General features: G+C 49.1%; 1 protein-coding gene across 1 annotated transcript in view; it reads right to left on the bottom strand.

Annotated features, from left to right (window-relative positions):
- The window catches only part of LOC128828317 (complement C3-like), an 87,603-nt gene that overhangs the window by 18,598 nt on the left and 55,857 nt on the right, over positions 1-13,148 (bottom strand). Inside the window, exons 23-29 of the mRNA XM_054012875.1 lie at positions 12,118-12,184; positions 11,534-11,620; positions 10,907-11,110; positions 9,598-9,673; positions 8,051-8,210; positions 6,589-6,684; positions 530-680 (exon numbers count right to left, since the gene is read on the bottom strand). Of these exons, the coding sequence (XP_053868850.1) occupies positions 530-680; positions 6,589-6,684; positions 8,051-8,210; positions 9,598-9,673; positions 10,907-11,110; positions 11,534-11,620; positions 12,118-12,184 (841 nt within the window). The remainder of the gene's footprint in view (positions 1-529; positions 681-6,588; positions 6,685-8,050; positions 8,211-9,597; positions 9,674-10,906; positions 11,111-11,533; positions 11,621-12,117; positions 12,185-13,148) is intronic.

Here is a 13,148-nt window from a genome sequence, read left to right as displayed (position 1 = left end):
TTGTAGACATGGCCAAGGTCTGTGGCACCTTTCAACATAACATTGTTATATCTAGACAACAGCTTTGTCCTGCCCTGTTTTAACTATCCCAAACAATGGGGCAAACTCCATTTTCCTTGCGGGCAATATTATTCTCTATCCTCTGAAATTCCCCTTTGTTCAGTTTCATCCAGTTACATCCTCCTGACCCACTCTTTTCTCTCTCTTTCTCTTTGGGGTTTACATCCTTTAGATATACATACAGGGCTCTCGGATTCCTCCTGAGGACAAGTAATACCATATATCTCTGCCACATCCAGAGCTCAGACACATTGGTGTAAATCTGGAGTAACTCCACTCAACCCAGGAGAGTTACTCTGGATTTATACCCAGTCCGATCAATCTCAAATCTGGCCAAAAGGAACAAATCTATGCCTGTTATTCATTCCTCATAAATTAATCCCTCTCCAACCTCCTTTGCTTCTCTTCCCTGACCCCCATCCTGACTTGGCCACATCTTTCCAGTTGTTGATAAGATGCCCTCATTTACCTGTCGAAGCTCTCATGAGCGCCTTCTCGGTGTTCAGTGTCCCCACCATTGCTAAGGCATAGGACGCAAGAGCCACAGTGTAAGGTCTGGTTAGAGACTGGTACCTTTCAACTAAGTAGTCAGCGGCTTTGCTGATGCTGCCTTCCAAACTCTACGAAGTGACAAGGAAAACAAAAGAAAATCAAACTCGTGGGTTAGGCTGAGGTTTCGGGTGGTGTTAATGTCGGAGGGCAGGATTGAACCTGGGACCTGTGGAGCTAAATGCATGAGCCTTTACTGAACTAAAAGCCCAAAGTGTCTAGAGCAGATTCATTAATCTCGCTCTACCTGGTCTCAGTGCCACTAGATGGGACAGACACCACACCCAGGAGGTGTGGGTTACATTAATTCATTACGAATTTATGTGGCTTCCAGCTTTATGTAATTTCACAGTGGTGAAAGACAGAGGAGGCAGGAAGACATGGAAGTGAGATATTTGAGGGTAGCAAAAGGGGACATTTCTGGACCACATGCAGAATGTCATCAGGAGTGAGCCCAAAGTCTGTAGCAGGGCCAGCCCTAGCCCAAATGGCGCCCCAGAGCGTCTTTGGCGTCCCTCGCTCTATTTGTTAAATTTTTGAATACCTTATTTGTTCTTGCATTTGTAGCCCATTTCCCCACTTTGATGCATGATTCATATGCATGATTTATCCCTGTCGTATAAGATGAAGGAGGAGCAAATACAGGACCCTTGGGGTAAGTGGCTGTCTGTAGTGTGTGTTTGTGTTTGGGGGTTACTTGCTGTGTGCTGAGCTTGTGTTTGTCTGTTTGAAGGACCATGTGCTGTGGCTGGCAGTTGGAAGCTGTGAGCTTCTAAACAAGGTTTGAAATCTAGAAGCCTCTGTTCATTGGCTGAGCCTTAGTTAGGGGGCGGGGCTATCAAGGAGGCCAGGGCTTTATAAAGCAGTGAGCAAGCGACCAAGGAGCTTTGCAAAACAGGGACTGCTAACAGGGAGTTTTGAGAGGGAGTTGGGAAGGGGGCAAGATACACTTGCCATTCTTTAAAACCTGTAAACTAAACTATAATCAAACTTTTTGATTTAAACAAAAACCCTATCATTAACCTAGGTAGCTATAGATGAGAATGGAGGCAGAAGCCCAGCAACTGCGTGGGGGCTATCCTGTTTATTGCGCTCAGTGTAGCATGTATGATTACCTGCCCTGTGGGCGGGTGGCATATGTGTGCATTTGCTGCAAGGAGCTCCTGGCCCTCAGAGACCACGTATGGGCTTTAGAGGCCAGGACGGCGGAACTGGAGGAGCTAAGGGAGGCAGAGAGGTATGTTATTCAGGCTTTCCAGGACACTGTAGATTTGTCCCATCTTTGGTCAGACAGCCTCTGTGCTGTTAAGGAGGATGAAAGGCTCAGGGAAGGAGAGCAGTCAACAGGAGCAGAGGGAAACCTTCCCATAGTTGGGACCCTCCTTCCAGATGATGTTGGGGTATCCTCTCGCACTGAGGTTACCTCTCCGGGGGAGGGAACTCCAGTCATAGGAAAAGGCAGGTGTTAGTAATGGGAGATTTGACCATTAGAAACATAGATAGCTGGGTTTGTGATCACCGGGAGAACTGTATGGTGACCTGCCTGCCTGGTGCGAAGGTTGCGGATCTCTCGAGGCATCTAGATAGACTTATGTATAGTGCTGGGGAGGAGCCGGTGGTCATGGTACATGTAGGTACCAATGACATAGGGAAGGGTAGGAGAGATGTCCTGGAGGCCAAATTTAGGCTGCTAGGAAAGAGACTGAAATCCAGGACCTCTATGGTGGCATTCTCAGAAATGCTTCCCAGTTCCACGCACAGGGCCAGGTAGGCAGGCAGAGCTTCAGAGTCTCAATGCGTGGATGAGACGATGGTGTAGGGAGGAGGGGTTTAGATTTATTAGAAACTGGGGAAACTTTTGGGACAGGAAGGATGGGCTCCACCTAAACCAAAGTGGATCCAGACTGCTGGCACTAAACATTAAAAAGGTTGTAGAGCAGTTTTTAAACTAGGAGATGGGGGAAAGCCGATGGCTGCAGAGGAGCAGGTGGATTGGACAGAGACTTCTCTTAGGGGACAGTCTATTGATAGAGATTCTCTAGGTTCTAGTCAGGAGGAGAGGATGGAAGTGGATAAAGTGTGGACCAGATCAGATGAGAAACATTCACATAAAAAAGAATCTGACACATCAGAAAAAGGCAGATTAATAAACAGTGACAAGTTCTTAAAGTGCTTGTACACAAATGCTAGAAGTCTAAATAATAAGATGGATGAACTAGAGTGCCTCGTGTTAAAGGAGGATATTGATATAATAGGCATCACAGAAACCTGGTAGAGTGAGGACAATCAATGGGACACAATCATTGCTGGGGAGGAGGGGAGTGGCACTATATGTGAAGGAAAATGTAGAATCAAATGAAGTAAAAATCTTAAATGAATCCACATGTTCCATAGAAGAATCTCTATGGTTAGTAATTCCATGCTCTAATAAGAATATAACAGAAGTGATCTATTATCGACCACCTGACCAGGACAGTGATAGTGACGATGAAATGCTAAGGGACATTAGAGAGGCTGTCAAAATAAAGAACTCAATAATAGTGGGGGATTTCAATTATCCCCATATTGACTGGGTACATGTCACCTCAGGATGAAATGCAGACACAAAATTTCTCGATACTTTAAATGACTGCTTCTTGGAGCAGCTGGTACAGGAACCCACAAGGGGAGAGGCAACTCTCGATTTAGTCCTGAGTGGAGCCCAGTATCTGGTCCAAGAGGTAACTATAACAGGACTGCTTGGAAATAGTGACCATAATATAATAAAATTTAATATTCCTGTGGTGGGAAGAACACCTCATCAGCCCAACACTGTGGCATTTAATTTCAGAAAGGGAACTATGCAAAAGTGAGGGGGTTAGTTAAACAGAAATGAAAGGTACAGTGACTAGAGTGAAATCCCTGCAAGCTGCATGGACACTTTTCAAAGACACCATAATAGAGGCTCAACTTAAATGTATACCCCCAAATTAAAAAACACAGTAAAGGAATTAAAAAAGAGCCACCGTGGCTTAGCAACCATTTAAAAGATGCAGTGAGAGATAAAAAGGCATCTTTAAAAAAAAAAAGAGGAGACTAAGGGGAGATATGATAGAGGTATATAAAATCATGAGTGATGTGGAGAAAGTGAATAAGGAAAAGTTATTTACTTGTTCCCATAATATAAGAACTAGGAGCCACCAAATGAAATTAATGGGCAGCATATTTAAAACAAATAAAAGGAAGTTCTTCTTCACACAGCGCACAGTCAACCTGTGGAACTCCTTGCCTGAGGAGATTGTGAAGGCTAGGATTGTAAGAGGGTTTAAAAGAGAACTAGATAAAGTCATGGAGGTTAAGTCCATTAATGGCTATTAGCCAGGATGGATAAGGAATGGTGTCCCTAGCCTCTGTTTGTCAGAGGGTGGAGATGGATGGCAGGAGAGAGATCAATTGATCATTACCTGTTCGGTTCACTCCCTCTGGGGCACCTGGCATTGGCCACTGTCAGACAGGATACTGGGCTGGATGGACCTTTGATCTCACCCAGTATGGCCATTCTTATGTGCTTATGATAAATTTGCATGCTGGGAGCTGTAAATCTGTATTTTTTCATGCATATATAAGCAAATAAAAAAATTGTTTTCCTCTAAGCTTATAGAAACAAAGTTTATCGGTCCAGAACATTCTAGGAGGTTAGTGAAAAATGAATCCACATACGGAATACCGGAAACATTTTACTTCAAACATTCGATTTTCTCTTTTGTCTTTAACAACAAAAACAGCACCCCGAGTGCGGCGCCCACCCACCCCAAGCCTGGATTGCCTGCCCTTAAATCTGGCCCTGGTCTGTGGTATCAGACAGAAGCTGGAAGAGAGGAGGATGAGATGATGTGGTGGGCATGTACACAGTGGGGATGAAGAGGGAATCCTGTTAAGGAGGCATTTGAGAGTAACGTTTACTAGCGGAAAACAAGAGGATGGCCAAGAAAATAGTGGACAGACAATGTACAGGAGGACAAAGAGCATATGGAGCAAATGTAGGACTGGCAAGCCTGAAGAAGAAAGATGGAGGCAATTCTGGAGGAGGATGTCCTCTGTTTAGCCCCACGAATGGAACAGCGGCTGAGCAAGCCTCCCTGGGATGAGAGAGGGTAGTGTCGTCCCCATGTCAGTTTGACCGGGGCACGGGATCTAACAGGACCAACCTCTTATATTACACTTTTTTTCTGCAGATCTCCACGCGCTTTACAAAGGAGGTTAGTCTTGTGAGCTCCAAATTATAGAAAGGGAAACTGAGGCACAGAGCAGGGATGTTATTTGCCTGAGGTTCCCCAGCAGGTGTGGGATGAGAATTCAAGTCTCCTGAAACCTAGTCCAGTGCGCTACCCACTAGGCCACGCTGTCTTCACCCTTTGGCTGATTGCCTCTCTCCTCATGCTGTATTGCTACAGCTGCAGTCAGTGGGCTCCCCCTCACTATAAAAGAGAGGGGGCAGCTGCCAGGCTGTTCTCTACAAGGGCTCCAAGACTCTGGAAGTTGTTCCCCAGCTTGGCCTGAAATAGCTCAAATGTGGTGACCTGAGCGTGCTGAAAAGACACCTCTTTGATAGGGTCCTTGGAGAGGGCTGAGGGTTTGCTTCTCCTAATGATGAGGGGGTAGAAAGGAGGTTCGGTTGCTGTCTGGCCAGTTGAGGTTCTACTGAAATGATCACTTTAATTCTGGGGGATGTAACTGTGGTTAATGACATGGCAGGGTGCTAGAGCAGGGGTGGGCAAACTTTTTGGCCTGAGGGCCACATCTGGATATGGAAATTGTATGGTGGGCCACGAATGCTCACTAAATTGAGGGTTGGGGTGTGGGATGGGGTGAGGGCTCCGGCTGGGGGCGTGGGCTCTGTGGTGGGCCCAGAAATGAGGAGTTCAGGGTACAGGAGGCTGGGCAGAGGATTGCTTTAAACCCTCCAGGTATGTACCTGTGGGCCAACCTGTCTGAAAAGAGTCACCGTCATCTCTATGGATCTAAAATCAGGATTTAACTTACACATTGCAAAAGAAGAATTTTCAGGAATAACACCTGTGTATTAGCAAATATGTTAACCTGAGCTATGGGCAGAGCCATTATGTAATCTTTTAGACTAATGGCTTACTGTGTTCATTCTGTCTTGCTGCTAGTACCTATCCAGGGGCTCGGGAACTCCCACCCCGTCACTTCTCTCCACCCATTGGCACCCTATATGATCTATTTTAATCAATTGTTTAGCCTAATAAGCGAAGTGACACTCCTCCAGCACTGTGTGTAATAAACCCTCATGCTTAATTCTACACGGTGTCAAACTTCTGTTCCTTCATCAATGTCCCGTAACTAATTCCCTGACACGTTCAGTTCCCCTAAATATTCCTGCATGCTTAGATTGCAAACTCTCTGGGGCAGAGACTGTCTTCTGGTTCTGTGTTTGTACAGCACCTGGCACAATGGGATCTCTGGTCCTGAACTGAGGGTCCAAGGGGTTACCTCACTATAAATAATAATTATAATAATAACAGGAAACTTAAACCCGCCCAGTTTGTAATCCTGAAAGCCTTGTATTCTGATAGTCTCTCCTTTTGTAGATGGGGAGGCCGTTAAACCATAGCAAGATGAAGCCAAACCCAAATAAGGACTCATTGCTTCTTTCCAATGTATGAAGATGGTCTCTAAGTTATTTTAAATCATTTTTCTCTGCTTGTTTTTTTCATATGATAAATATCCAAGCCCAGCTTCTCTCATTTTCCTGGCAGATTCTTGCGAGATTGTTGGGGGAATCCGAAGGCTGCGTCCCAGACATTCAAGACCTGAGCTCCTCAATGGGTGTGCGAGGAAGAGAAGACTATCTGGCAACGCCACTAACTCCTTCCCCAGCAAGGGGGATGGAAAGATGGGAAAATCTGGATATCAACGTAGAAGTTAATATACGTGGGTATGAACGTAGAAGTGCACATACGGTGCAGAGATACTCACGTTGACTTGATCCTTGCAGATGTCCTTGGCCTCTTCCAATGCAATCAGCACAAAAGCCGTTAAAGAGACATCAGGCTCAGCACCCTTGTACCCTCCCTAAAGGGGAGCAAAGGACAGATTTGGGATAAGAAAGTCCCCCGAGTACTATGAAAAGAAAGAATTAATCCCAGGCCCTCAGCATAAGAAATTATAGCAGAACACATGCTTCCTAGAAAGCTACCCAAGAATGGACTCTCAGTCGTGGCCAGACCTATTGCTGAACCTCCCTTGGGCTAATGGACACCTGTCGTGCAATGGGCCAGGTTCTGATGTCAGTTACTCCTTTGTCAGTGTGGAGGAACTCCATCCAAGTCAATAGAGATGCTTCGTATTAAAACAGCGTGAGAGAATTTAGCTCACAAGGCCGGTGCTCAGGTCCCACGTCTAGCTCTCAGGCAGCTTCCCGTGCGTTAATGGACCAAGCCCCAGTGACATCAAAGACCAAACTTTGGCCTGTGAACCACCAAGACAGCGGCACTCCTCTGGGGCAATGCAAATCACTAAGCCCGGGATGAAGTGCATGAGAGGTGAGGACAAGGCATTCTCAGTCGAGGGCAGCTGGCAGGGGAACCAATGCCCAGGGGAGATCAGGCCAGGCCAGAGCCTAAGTGTCTTTAGTAAATGCTGCAAAACTATCACCTTTGGAGATGTCTTTCCACATGAGAACAACACTCACAGCACTAACCCCACTCCCTTCTATCTAATAAACCCAGACACGGACACCCCCTTCTACCCTAAGCCTGAGACCCCTTAAACTCAGACACTGGCAGCACTAAACCCCGACACTGACAGCCCTAAACCCCAGGGGTGCTGGAACAATGTTTATAGTGGGGGTGCTGAGAGCCATTGAACCAAACTGTAACCCTGTATATAATGGAAACGACTCCAAGACAAAGGGTGTTGCAGCACCCCATGCGCCCCTACTTCCAGCACCTCTGCTAAACCCTGACACCCCCTTCAATTCCTAAACCCTAACACTGAGACCCCAAAAGCCCAACACCGACACCCCCTTTTACCTAATAAACCCTAACACTGACATGCACTAAACCCTGACACCCCTAACTCCAACAATGACCCCCCCTCCACTCCTAAACCCCGAACAACAACAAAACCAAAAATGATCTACTCCCAGCAAAAAGTTTACCCCCAACAAGGGAGAAGTGCAAAGACTCCATGAAGTTCACTAAGGACTAAATAGATACAATCTGGCCCATTGGGCCTAAATCTCCATTCACTGCTGCCCAGGTAACTGCACTGGGTTGTTCCACTGATGCAAGAGAGAGAGAGAGAAGAGATCAGTCTGCATGAGCACAGACTTTGGGATGTAGCCCAGTAAGACGTCCCTTTGAATATTAATCAACAAGTTACTGTGATGACTGAGGTGGGTAGTGATTGGTGTGTAAAAGTCAAAGGAAACACGTACAACCATCTCTCCGTGGATTACGGGGGCGTCTTCTTGGAAGACCCCATCTGGTTTCTGCTTTTCCAGGATCAGCCATTTCACTGCTCCGCAGATAACTTGATTTTCAATGGGCACCAGTTTCTTAGCTATAGCAAAGACCTTTGCCAAGTAGGCCGTCAGCCTGAGGGCAGAATCAATCACATCACGGTCACTCCTGCCTTCCCTGAATTACCCTCAGTGTGAAAGTTGAGACGTTTCACAGCAGTAAATGGAGTGAGGTTCATGTGGGCCAGTTTATGGTAACCTGAGTGAGCAGGAGCTAGGGAAAATGTCACCGCTTGTCTGGGAAAGCGCATCCAGACACTGCTCCCTGTTACGGCCGGCTCTACTTGAGATGTGCCGAGCTCTCACCACCTGCAGTGGTATGACCAGGATGGTGGGGTTGGGGGCCCGCTGTGGACAGCTGCCCACTGGGAACTGGACCGGAGAGTCACCAAACTCAACTTCACACAAGCCAGTGCACAGTCGTCAAGATGGTAACGGTTAGTCTGAGCCAGCTACAAACTAGCCACCTAAAAGTGAAAGGACCTGGAGTTCATTACTTAAGGCTGCGAGTCTGTCATGAAGGTCGTGGAAGTCACAGATTCCATGACGTTCCAGGACTTCCACAGATGCAGCAGCTGGTGTGGCTGGCCCCGGGGACTGCCTGAGCAGCAGCAGTCCCAGGGGCAGGGCCGGCTCCAGCTTTTTTGCCACCCCAAGCGGCGAAGCGGAAAAAAAAAGAAAAAAAGCCAATCGGCGGCACTACAGCGGCAGCTCAATCGTGCCGCTTCATTCGGCAGTGGGTCCTTCGCTCCCTCTCTTCCTCTTCAGTGGCACTTCAGCGGCAGCTCAAAGAGGAAGAGAGGGACTGAGGGAGCCGCCGCCGAATTCCCACCGAAGACCCGGACTTGCCGCCACTTTCTTTTGGCCGCCCCAAGCACCTGCTTCCTTTGCTGGTGCCTGGAGCCGGCCCTGCCCAGGGGCCAACCTGGGGGCAGTCTGAGCAGTGGCTGGAGCAGTGGTCCTGCGGGCAGCCCCGGAGACCATCAGAGAGCAGTCCCCAGGGGCCTCGGGACTGTGGGCGGCTGGATGCAGTCAGAAAATACCCATGACTAAATCTTCACCTTATTCATCACCAATCCCTCAAGCCATCCACTCACCCACACTGAACTGTCACTGAAATCACTGGGGGCCACATTTACAAGGTATTTAGGCACCTAAATATGCAACTAGGCATACTTGGCGTGCCTAAGTGAGTTAGGCACCCAACTCCCATTTCAAAGGGAATTAAGCCCCTACTCTGCTTAGGTGCTTTTGTAAATCCTGCCAGGTGCCTGTCTCATCTTTGGGCGTCTTTCCATTGCCATTTGTGGGAGTTGGATTGGGTACTTTTTTCCCATTGTGTGTGTTGACCTTTGCCCTCTGGTTTTCGGCTGGAGACTGACTTGCTCTGGCTCACGTATTGCATGTGTAGGGTCAGGCTAACGCTGATCAAGAGGGTGCATTAGAAAACCCACTGTCCTCACCAAGTGCTTGATGGCCGGTCTTTGAAAGCAGCGTATGAGAAGTCGGGTTTTTTGTAAACCATCTGCTGTGTGTAACCTGAAACAGGGAGAGTAAGAAGGAGCTGTGCGATGTCTGGTGAGCGTCTAATGAGGACTTTACATGCGTAACGCAAACGAAATCAGAGCTGTGACCCCTGCCGCGGCTGTCTGAGTTGTGTGGCTCTCCACTTTCTGCAGGCGTCTCTCGGGAGGAACACAGCACAGCAACTCAAGGGAAGCAAAGGCAGAAACCTGTCTGGTGGGGAAGCCGATTGGCATGGGCACTGCCCCATTCCTCACCAGCATAAATCCTCCCTTCGGGGTGGGAGTGGGGTAAAGTGAATAGAGTGTATGGGGACCTGGGAGGTGGGATGCCTCAGTTTCCCCATATTGTAAAAGCTTAAGGGATGGGATGTTTGTAGTTCAGACTCCGCACCTAATGTAGGCGGCCCACAAAGGGGCTCAGGGTGTAGGGAAAGGGACACCTGTTCCTTCAGGAGCTAGGCTGAAACCTACCAAGTTCTCTCAATGGTGATGAGATTCTCTATCCTTCCTTGCTACCAAGTGCCAACCTGACACGGATTTGAACTGTGGGTGAATGGCCTCCACCCCACGACCATCCCATAGTACCGGGGTGCCTCATAATCCTGAATGTAACTACCAGGGGTGCCGGAACGGGGGGGCCAGGGGGACATGGCCCCTCCCACTTTTTCCTGCCTTATGGGTGAGTGACAGGGGAGGAGGGGACGGAGAGGAGTGAGCAGCAGAATGGGGGCGGGAAGAGGTGGAGCAAGGGCAAGATCTTGGGGGGAAGAAGCCTAGTGGGGCGGGGCCTTGGGGTAGAGTGTGAGTGGCCCACAGGGGGAGGGGAAAAGCGGAGGGGCTTCGTGGGGAAGGGCAGAGTGCAGGCAGGGCCACGATCCAGGTGCCGGTGGGAGCTTGCGGAGCTCCTGCCATCTACCCTCACAACCCCCCTGTGCAGCAGGGCACTGCGACTCTCCCCATGTGCAGGGGGGAAATGGAGTCACAGAGAGATTAAGTGACTTGTCCAACATCACACCAGGAGTCTGTGGCAGAGCAGGGAACTGAACTGGTGTCCCCTGAGTGCCAGGCTACCTGCCTGATCCGTGGACTCTCTATCACCCAATGTGCTTAACATGAGGTTTCTGAAGCATTTGGTACCGGCCACTCTCCGAGACAGGCTACTGGGCTAGATGGACCTCGGGGCCAGTCCTGTGTCCCTAACGCGAGCCTGAAGAGGGATTTGCTGTCTGGTATGAGAAGTACTTACCTTGCATGATCAACTTGATGACTTCCGCTCTGCGTTCCACCCCGATCCTTTCCCACTGCTCGGTGCTGTCCAGGTAGATGGTGGCGATGACGGGGGGGGTCATGCTGATCATGTTCTGTTCCCCACAGCCAGACGGCGTCACAATGAGGTGCTTCAGGTTGGCCCCGTCGATGGAGTTTTCGACAATGATTGTCACAGGGTTTCCTGGCCAAGGAAATAACACGGCGTGAATTCGAGCACCGAGAGCAGGCGCTGGTGGGGACAGAGAGACAGACAGACCTCTCTGCGGGCAGTGGCGGATTGAGAGCTCAGTCCGGCACAGTGCTGAGCAAACCCAAACCCTATGAAGATCGGATCCTAACCCAGCAACAAACAGCTGTTTGACGGCGGGAAGCGGCTGGAGGTCAAACAGTGCACCTGTCTCTCCTGTGAGCATCTTGCTTAGCCACACGCCGACAATGACTTTGCTGTATCTTGGCCATTAATGCCCGATAGTGCACGTAGACAGTTGTAACAGAACCAGGTGGGTAATCGGTTCACCTCCTGCGAGTGTGGCTACCAGAGAATTCATTGCTCCCTTCACTCTGTTTCTAAAGCATAAAACACTTTCAAATCAGAGGCCCTTGCCTTGGATGCTGACTTTGGTCTCCGATTCTGTGTCTGGAACCATGTCATCTATATCTGCCGCTTTCACCTTCACTTCCTGGACTCCCCCTGAAAAGGAAGGACGAGGAGAAGAGACAGTGAAACGACATCCGTCCAGCCGGGTGAGCTTTGCTGCTGGTTCTTGAATAACACTCTTCAACGCTCATAGAGCCCTGCACTATCCACTGACGTGCTAGGGCAAAGGGAGGGAGGGGGCAGCTGAGATGGGAACCAGGAAGCTATGAATATGAGGCAGGCAGAGGCGGCTGCATTTCAGTGGCAGCAGAATTGCTCTGCATTGCGCTGATTCTAGTCTTCCGTGATGAGCCTGATTTTGACCTCCATCTCAGCCAACACGAAACCAATCCCTCTGAAATCTCCCATGCACGATCGGATGCCAGGGTAGAATTTTTCAGGGAAGTTTGCTGCAGATTTGATTAAGGGTTTGGGTTAGATACAAGGGCTCCAAAAACAGAGATACCCTCACTTAGATATAGATTGTGGAATTCTTTGAGACCTTCAGGATGAGAGGCGCCACGTATAGGCAAAGCAGTGCGGCTACTCACCTGCTCCTTTCGCAGATGGATCCAGTACCACAGACATAATTGTTTTGTTCATCCTTATCCCTTCCGGCTAGAAAGGAATGACAAGAGTATAGTAAGCACAGTAGCATTCAGAGACAATGAAGAGCAGTAGGAAAAGGTGAGCGACTTGCTGATCTTGAGATCAGCGTGAATCAGGAGTGACTCCATCGGAAGTGAGCGCTCAAGTGAAACTGAGATCAGGCTCCATCCCAGTGTGTCTGGAATCTGACCTCAGCCTCAGGCAGCGTCCCCTTTCATTTTGCATCCTGGTTAGGATGCATCTAAGGAGAAGTCCCTAGGCCAAAATCAACCCTGGCATAACACCACTGATGAACAGGAGGGATTTTTGCCAGAAGCTGGGAATGGGTGACAGGATGGATCACTTGATGATTGCCTGTTCTGTTCATTCCCTCTGGGGCACCTGGCACTGGCCACTGTTGGAAGACAGGACACTGGGCTAGATGGACCATTGGTCTGACCCAGTATGGCCGTTCTTATGAATCTGGCTTACAGAGTCTGGCAGGGTGAGGAAGTGAGAAGCTCAATTCATTCCATCATTGCTCTGTGACCTCCCTGAAAAGACGGTTACTCACCTTTGTAACTGTTGTTCTTCTAGATGTGTTGCTCATATCCATTCCAATTAGGTGTGTGCACGCCACGTGCACGGCCGTCAGAGAATTTTTACCCTAGCAACACCCGGTGGGTCGGCTCTGGAGGCCCATGGAGTGGCGCCTTCATGGCACTAGAAATATACCGCAGCTGACCCAGTGTCCCCTCAGTTCCTTCTTGCCGGCTACTCTGACAGGGTACGTCTATACTTACCCGCTGGTTCGGTGGCAAGCAGTCCATCTTCTGGGATCGATTTATCGCGTCTTGTCTAGACGCGATAAATCGATCCTGGAAGTGCTCGCCATTGATGCCGGTAATCCTGCTCCGCGAGAGGAGTAGGCGGAGTCAACGGGGGAGCCTGCCTGCCGTGTGTGGACCGGCGGTAAGTACCTTTAAGTTCGAAC

The sequence above is a fragment of the Malaclemys terrapin genome, chromosome 23 (assembly GCF_027887155.1).
Source record: "Malaclemys terrapin pileata isolate rMalTer1 chromosome 23, rMalTer1.hap1, whole genome shotgun sequence".
Lineage (NCBI taxonomy): Eukaryota > Metazoa > Chordata > Testudines > Emydidae > Malaclemys > Malaclemys terrapin.
Note: the sequence above shows the minus strand (reverse complement) of the source record. Positions and strands in the feature narration are given on the sequence as shown.